Source organism: Danio rerio, chromosome 2, assembly GCF_049306965.1.
Source record: "Danio rerio strain Tuebingen ecotype United States chromosome 2, GRCz12tu, whole genome shotgun sequence".
Taxonomy (NCBI): Eukaryota; Metazoa; Chordata; class Actinopteri; order Cypriniformes; family Danionidae; genus Danio; species Danio rerio.
In genome coordinates, this window is record NC_133177.1 from 18,948,616 (window position 1) to 18,957,500 (window position 8,885).

The 8,885-nt window shown below is 32.5% G+C and overlaps 1 protein-coding gene across 1 annotated transcript in view; it reads left to right on the forward strand.

The window, feature by feature from the left end:
* The first annotated feature begins 5,673 nt into the window (after positions 1-5,673).
* Positions 5,674-8,885, forward strand: part of mhc1haa (major histocompatibility complex class I HAA) — a 10,237-nt gene continuing 7,025 nt past the window's right edge. The window contains exons 1-3 of the mRNA XM_003197841.6: positions 5,674-5,917; positions 6,098-6,253; positions 8,419-8,682. Of these exons, the coding sequence (XP_003197889.1) occupies positions 5,860-5,917; positions 6,098-6,253; positions 8,419-8,682 (478 nt within the window). The 5' untranslated portion in view covers positions 5,674-5,859. The remainder of the gene's footprint in view (positions 5,918-6,097; positions 6,254-8,418; positions 8,683-8,885) is intronic.

Consider the following 8,885-nt stretch of genomic DNA (forward strand, 5'->3'; position numbering starts at 1 on the left):
TTTTCCACACACGTTGCCGAGTCTTGTTCACTGTAAAGTTGCATTACAACGCGGTTTCCTTGTCTTGGTTTCCTGTGTTTTGAACCTAGCCTTGTTTATTTAGTTATCCTTGTCTGCCGCCTGCCTTTCGACCTCTTGCTTGTTAAATTGACTACGATTCTGGATTGTCCTCACACACCTGTTTGCTCCCGTATTGACCACTGCTTGCCTGACTGTGAATAAACCTGCATATTGGATCCTACCTTCTGTTGTGGTGTTACTCCCCATCGTTACAAAAGGGGCTCTGCGAGAAGCTATGTATACCTCTATGAAGATATAAGCTGTTCAAGCTTTTGTGTTTTTACACTGAAAAAGTGCGCAAATCAGGGTTTCTTCTTCAGTTTTACAAAATGAGCATGAACTATCAACCTCCATATACTTTGCCAAAGTACTATTCACTGGATACAGTTAAAGTCAGAATTATAAGCCCCCTGAATTATTAGCCACCCCCCCCCCCCCCCCTCTTTATTTTTTGCCCAGTTTCTGTTTAATGGAGAGAAGATTTCTTCAATACATTTCTAAACATAATAGTTAAGAATTTTAATAACTCATTTCTCTATATCTTTATCTTTGCCATGAAGAAAGTAAATAATATTTGACTAGATATTTTTCAAGACACTTCTATACAGCTTAAAGTGGCATTTAAAGGCTTAACTAGGTTCATCAGGTTAGGCAGGATAGGGTAATTATGCACGTTATTGTAAAACAATGGTTAGTTCTGTAGACTATCAAAAAAATATAAAGGAACTAATAATTTTTTACCTTAAAATGTTTTAAAAAAAATAAAAACTGCTTTTATTCTAGACGAAATAAAACAAATAAGACTTTCTCCAGAAGAAAAAATGTTATCTTAGTGGGAAAATTTCTGTGCTGTTAAACATCATTTGGAAAATATTTTAAAAATAATTTTAAAAAAAGCAAAAAAGCAAAGCGGGGCTAATAATTCTGACTTCAACAATATATTTTATGAAGAATTTTAAAATGAACCTCTTTTGTGTTATTGGGAATGCATTACTTATGTGGTAATAGCCAGGCTTTTACCAGCCTTTTAGGTCAGTTTGCCCAATAAAATTCCTATAATCTAAACCTCTCTACATACCTATGCATACATCATAATTTTCAAAAACTTTCAATTTTGAGTGTTTACACACAACTTCCACTTTAAAAACCATTTTCTAATTGAGGGAAATGTTGTGTAAATGACCCAAAAGATTTGAGTGCTGAAACACCCCTTTTTATTAATGTACTTTGACTTCATTTTCCTGTACAGATTTACAAACTGAATAATTATTTTTTAACTTGCGTTGAGCCAGATTATGTCTTAGTTACTTCAATGATTTACAGGTATTTAAAGACTTATTTGTGAATCCAGTTCTGAAAGCTACAATAAAGTATATGCACAGCTAGTGTTTTTCAGCTATTTTAAACTTCTGGTAAAAAGGTTAATGTGATATACATCATCATACTGATGTTGTACTGTAATTTTAATATATTCAGTTAAATAGACTTCAGAATTAATTTAGTTATTCAACGTAAAACAAGATGAAAGTCTATTTAAACGCAAACATTGTCAGTAGCAGCAGGCTAACACAGAAACTTTGGGGTAAAATAAATTTCCATGATTGATTGAAAAATTCAGTTAAATGCAGTGCTCCTTGTCCATTCTGATACTTTTTTAACATTGTCAGACAATGTAGGTCTTTGATTTTTGAAGAAATCAGATCTTAAATGTATAGCGATTTTGTAATGTCATGACAGTTCACCGGAAGCGTTTAGGCTGGCTGACTAAAAACTGAAAGTCTGTGTGCATATACCCCATTTGTTTGGCAACTTAAGAAAGACTATAGCAAACACAAGCAAGCAGATCCAAAGCATAGTCCTTCCAGTGCTCTCTTCAAAGCCAGACCTCTTTCACAAAACATGAACACACACACCAAGAGATAAGTCTGCATAACGTCAGAACGAGAGGAAACACTTTCCTTCAGATTAACTCATGTTTCTTTTACCAGTGAAACAGCACTAAGCACATGCTGCAGTTAGCATTAAGCTAATTTGTAAAGGTACACAAATACAAATCTGTCAACTTCATTGCCATTACTTGTCTTACTGCTATAACATGACATTATTTTAAGATATTTTGAATCCTTTAAGTTGCCTCCACTGTGGAAATGCAACAGCTGAGTTAACTCCCCTTGCTCTGTTTTATCAGACGTTTTCTGACAATTATTTTTGCAGACATATATTTAATTTTATTGGTTTATAAGAAGTCTTTTTTTCATAGTTTTACTGTGCCAGTTGATGTTGGGGCAGGAGGAATGTAACAAAGCTGCTGTTTGTCTTCCATTCTCAGTCCATCTGCATATGGTGATCAAACACACTGATAATGTGTGATTGTGTGAGCAGTGTGGGCGAAGATATGCAAATGGTAAGACATCCTACAATTGCATTTATACACGCACACATGAACACATACACACACACACACGCACACAGACACACACAGACAAACACATACACGCACACACACACACACACACACACGCACACACACACACACACACACACACACACACACACACACACACACACACACACACACACACACACACATTTATATATATAGAGAGAGAAGATTGTTTCAGCACATTTCTAAGCTTAATAGTTTTAAAAACTTATTTCTAATAACGGATTTATTTTATCTTTGACATGATGACATTAAATAATATTTTACTTGATATTTTTCAAGACACTTCTATACAGCTAAAAGTGACATTTAAATGCTTAACTAGGTTAATAAGGTGACCTGGCAGGTTAGGGTAATTAGGAAAGTTATTGTATAACGATGGTTTGTTCTGCAGATTATCGAAAAAAAATTAGCTTAAAGGGGCTAATAATTTTGTCCCAAAAATGTTTTAAAAAAAATAAAAACTGCTTTTATTCTTGCCGAAATAAAACAAATAAGACTTCCTCCATAAAAAAAAAAATATTATCAGATACTGTGAAAATTTCCTTGCTCTGTTAATTATTTGGGAAATATTTGAAAAAAATAAAATAAAATCAAAAAGGGGCTAATAGTTCTGACTTCAACTATATATATATATATATATATATATATATATATATATATATATATATATATATATATATATATATATAAACAAAATTTTTAAAATGGAAACGTGAAAAATTGGAAAAGACATAAAAGTTTCTGCTCACTTTAAAGCAGAAGTCCGATTGTATATGCAGTACAATATTGCAACTAGATGAGATATGTGGACTAAAACATGACCCTGGCATCTGTCTTCTACAACTGTTCAACTACAAAGGCTCTTACTCTTAAACCATTAACCAAAAATGTGGCCTACTAAGACACTGTTCCTTAACCCTTATTTCTAAACATTTGTAGGCCTGTATTCCAGCACTTCTCATGTTACCTTCTACTCAAGACTAGCCACTTTGTTCTTGATTTGTAAAGTGCTTTTGATGAATTGCTCTAGATTGAAGTTTCTGCAATCTAAATGTCAAATATACAGTAGCTTAAAAAAGACGTGCTATAAACGTCCACTGTTTTGAACAGGCTATAAAAGCCATTATAAACTCACAACCTTTGACTTCATGCTTTCTCCAACAGAAAATGGGTCAAAGCAAAGAGAGACACTTTTTCGCAAAGAGTTTGGTTTCTTTATCATATTTAACAAGGTTTCTGTCTCTTATTTTAAATGATCAGCCTTTCCTTTACTTAGGTTAACCATAATAAAACCCTGGCTCTGCTTTTGTCTTTTGCCATATATGGTTAAGTCTTGGTCCCTCGTCCTCTCTGATTTCTGAAAAATGCATGCAGCTAAAGAAAGTGGAGTACTTGTTCACCTAAAAAGATACATTAAACAAATGGCCAATGTCAGAAAATGCATGTATTATAATATAATATTCAGTATATTTAGCTTTTAATCTAAATGATTTTATCTATTAAAATATTATATTGGTGACTGATTTTAAATGAGTTTTCTTTCCTTAAGTCTCAGAGAACACCAGAAAATGGCACATTCTTTTTTCCACTCACAGTCTTTGTTTATAGTTTGTCATCCTGTTATTCGCATGTTTTATTTTTCAGCACTGCCCATTAAAAGCTTTTCTTTTATGGTCCATTACATTAAAATGAAAGTGCACAAAAATTAAATAATATTAAATGTTATCTTTTATATTTATTTGAAAAAGTATGCGCAGGACAGAACGTACAAGCTTTACATGTGCAAAGATAGTGGACATTGAGGGTATGCATAACTGAGGGTATAAGAACGAGATAATGAGCAACTAAACAAGACACAGGTGAACCTAATTATTGGACCAATGACTAAACACTGAAAATACAAACATAAAAAATGGGAACAAAGAAAACAGGAACTAATGCCATGGTCAAACGCAAGTTTGAGCATGCGAAATTTGTATGGCACTGCAAAAAGGGACAGAAGTAAACAAGATACACAATTTAAAAACGTTAGCAATTAGTCCATACTTAAAATTTATGTCCAGAAAGGTCATGTTTTGATCTTGGATTGGTCTCATACCGTCATGTGATGCGATTTCACAGGTCAGAGTTCACCAAGCTTGAACTTTGCAAAGCAGCGAACTACGAAACTTGTCGCATGAATTTGCATTTCCGTTCTTTTTCATTTACTTGCATATGAATGGAAGTCTATCGGACAAAAAGAGCAATGTGACCGCGGCTTTACATTGACAATACAAACGCATACATCATTTTACACTGAACTGCTGAAAAAAACCCATAACAAACTGAGGGTTGTGGCTAAAGTAAATCTGAGCTCGATATATAAATAAATTTCAGTTTGCTTTGTTTCAAATGATTATTAAACATTTTAATGAATATAAAACCTACAGTTAAGGGAAAAAATTAGGAGACCACTTGAGAGAAAAATTCTCAGTTTCTCTGGATTCTCTCAGTTTCTATTTTTTTCTATTAAAGTCTTAAAATTAACTTCAAATCCAATTTTTGAAAAATTGTACAATTTTGACGCTATAGCAGTTATATTCAAATATTTTAAATAATTTATTTATTTATTTATTTATTGTGATTAAAAATATGGGTGATTCCACCATAAATTATGATTAGGGATGCAATATATTGTTTCAGCCTCGATATCGTAATTTGTGCATCTGCAATAGTCACATAGCAGGATATGCAATGTTGAGTCTGAATTATAGTTGACCAGGAGCAGTAGAAATTTATCTATATGGAATTTATAAAATTTATGCAAACATTTTTGTTTTGTTTCTAGTCCAAATATCCACATTTCACGTTTGTTAAGATTAATATCATGGCAAATCAGTCAATACAGTTCAAACAAGATATTTTACCTTACTTCTAAACACTTTCTCACCTCAAACGCAAATGAGGGATAGTGGAGTGACGGAAAAGTTTCTATATAGTGCAGTCTCTATTGAATGCTTTTGTTATTATAGCTGTTAAATGTCAACCTGAGGTCAGTGTTTGTGTGTTCTAGACTCTTTGACCCTGTTCTGTGCTGTGACCGTCTTCCTCCTTAGTTAGTAACAGCCAATGACAAGCAAGTGCTCTCACTCTCTGTCTTCAAACCTGCACACACCCACTCACACACTAGTTGACTGACAGGAGTTTTGCAAGGGTTGCTCGGGATTTTCCACACCTCAGCTGACTTTTTACACTCATGCCATTTAAATGAAAATGCTACAGAGAATAGAAACTGAAACAGATAAAAACATCGAAAACAGAAAGCAAGTCGCGTTTCAAAACATTGTTGCTCTCGCGCTTTACACCACGCAGCAATGCTCTTAATGGTAACCTTCGCTTTTCTTGTCGCTTTATCCTGGGCTTTTCCAACGGGTAAGTCTTTCATCCTCTTATAGCATCCTCATCTTATAGCATCCACCGAGAAGTGCTGTTATTTTGCTTTCGTTATGCTATTTTATGCAAATCATGATTATGATTTTTTTGTCATCTTGGCTACATTGTTGTCAAGCATTAAAGCTGCTCGGTTGCTGATGTTTTTACGTCTAACATTAGATCTAGTAATTCAGTTCGAGCGCAGTGTGGTGAACGGGACGGTCGTGGAGAGGATCTTTGTCAATGATGCACATTTAAAGGGACACCAACCTGTTGTCAGACCCATTCAAGATGAAGTCCTAAAGACGATGGTGGAGAATAGTCACAAAACAGCAGGTAAATTCTAATACTGCAATGGCGATTCATCTTTTTTTCTTGTTACGTTAATATCATATAAACTCATATATATTAACGCTAATGGATATATTACGCTTATATATAATAGGTCAATATTTTGTCGAAGTGTTGATTGTCTCAAAGGCAGTTTTGGGATTGCTTTATTTAAGCTATTTAAATAGGTCACAGAAATAAAAAGTAGAATTTATATATTTGTGTGTGTGTGTGTGTGTGTGTGTGTGTGTGTGTGTGTGTGTGTGTCTATATATTCACATATACATGAATACATACATTTAAATTGATATTTTAATAGATATACAATATTATATCTGTGCATTTACATTAGATTGGTAAGTACTGAAGCCAAATGTGGAGCTAATCTTACAAAATAACTTATGATAATGGTCCAAATACTCCAGCCAAATTTATGTTACAGCAAAAAGCTAAATACAAATTTTAAAAATAGGGAAAATCAAGAGAAGCAAAAAAATGACATTTAGTTGAAATTTTGTAGGCTGTAATTGTTTTTTGCAATATTTTGCTTGAATTTAATTGTATTATCTTTCAAATTCTAAATACGTTTGTTGACTAAAATATTATTTTAATAAATATATCAGTTTAATAAATCTGTTTTGTTTAATTGCAGCAAAATACTTTGCCTAAATTCACAAATGGGGTGCGCTCCATTATGCTGAGCACTATATATATATATATATATATATATATATATATATATATATATATATATATATATATATATATATATATATATATATAATAGGCAAATGCTTGTAAGGTATGTTTTGATGCTGGTTTTGCTAGTTTCAGTCCTGGTCTTATTGGTTTCAATACTTGTTTAGCTGGTCTCAGTGCTGCTCTTGCTGGTTTTAATGTTGGTCTCATTGTTGATCTTGCTGTTCTCTTTAAGACCAGTAAAACCAGCATTGAAACCAGCAAGACTAGCATTGAAACCAGTGCATATAAACAGTATAATTAAAGCATAATTAGTTAAATAAAAATTAAACATTCTCTTAATTTCTTTGTTTCCTTATCACTACCTATTCTAGATTGTATTTTCCTAGCCAATGGGTGAAACAATTTTTTTTTTTTTAAACTTATTATATTTGCCTCAATAGGGTGATTCAGTTATTTCAGTATTTTCATATAAAGTTGTCTGCAAAAACAAATGTTGTGAATAATAATTATAAATATTAAATTCATATCTTTGTAGTCTACTTATTCAAAGCTTAATTTATGTTTTTATATGGAGTTAACTTGTTAACAAATGTTTGGCGGCAGAACCACACCTCAGTTTGTCTCCTTGACCAACCACCTACTCCCTAAAACTTGTTTAAGGCAGACCAGCCCTCTAGCACTGTTTTACTCATTCTTTCTAACCCACCCTCCCTCTATTTCCTCACTTCGCATTCACAATCACTCTACCAAAATATTATAGAGATGGTTCTTTCTGGGAATCATCGTAGGACGCTCGATCAACCTACAGTACCTACCTGTTCACTGTTTATCCTCTTACCTCCCTTCACTTTCATTGTTCTCTCTTACCATCACCTTCATCCTTACATCCTTACAATAAAGTTTAGCTCATAGTGTGTCGTGGTCCATGCTGGGGATTTATGTATTTAAAGCATTGTTTGCATACTCAAGACTGAATACTCTTAATAAAAATACAACCAAACTCATTATCATAAAACTATTATATTATATTATATTATATTATATTATATTATATTATATTATATTATATTATATTATATTATATTATATTATATTATATTATATTATATTAGTTATTCATTATTTTATATTGCTTTTTTAAGAAGTTTATTTAAATGTATCTAATATAAACTCTTGTTCATAAATGTGTTAAGAATTAGTTTACATAATAAAGTGAGTACTTATAATTAGGAAAAAAAAAACGAACGACTGGTACTTAAAAAGTCTGTGTACTTATAAAAAATACATAGCAGTTTACTGTTGTGCGAACAGTGGTGTATTGCTGCTGTTTCATCCTACTTTTTAGAAATTAACCAAATGGTTTAATTTATAATTATTTTATAAAACCAAGTTTTAGTGATTTAAATATTGGTTAATAATTGTCTCGAAGCCACTCTTTGACAAAAAAAAAATCCATCTTTGTTTTTCAGGTTATGCCACTTATATACGCCTGAGAGAATGCAAATTTCGAGGATATCAGGTCCTGCAACTGTCCGACCGGTTTCAGCTCGATGGCAGAGATTATCTGATATTAGATCCACAAACTGATTCTTGGATAATGCAGATGCCAGAGCTGCATGATCTAAAGCAGCCGTCAATGCCCGAGGCCGAATCTACGAGTCTGGAGAAAATTCACCTGAAAGACGAATGTGAAGAATTGATCAAGGAGATGAACGACACTCAAAATCAAGAGGGTAAAACGATTGTGATTTTATTTATTAGGATGATATTTATTGATGCAGCATGAATACTCAACTAACTAATTCATACTTTTTAACAGAAAAATGATTTAGAAGATTTTTAGAAGAAATTGCTATTTCAATTCATAAATATTTACAAAGAATCATTAGGATGCAGATTAAATTAAACATTACCTTTTTACGAAAAAAGACTAAAA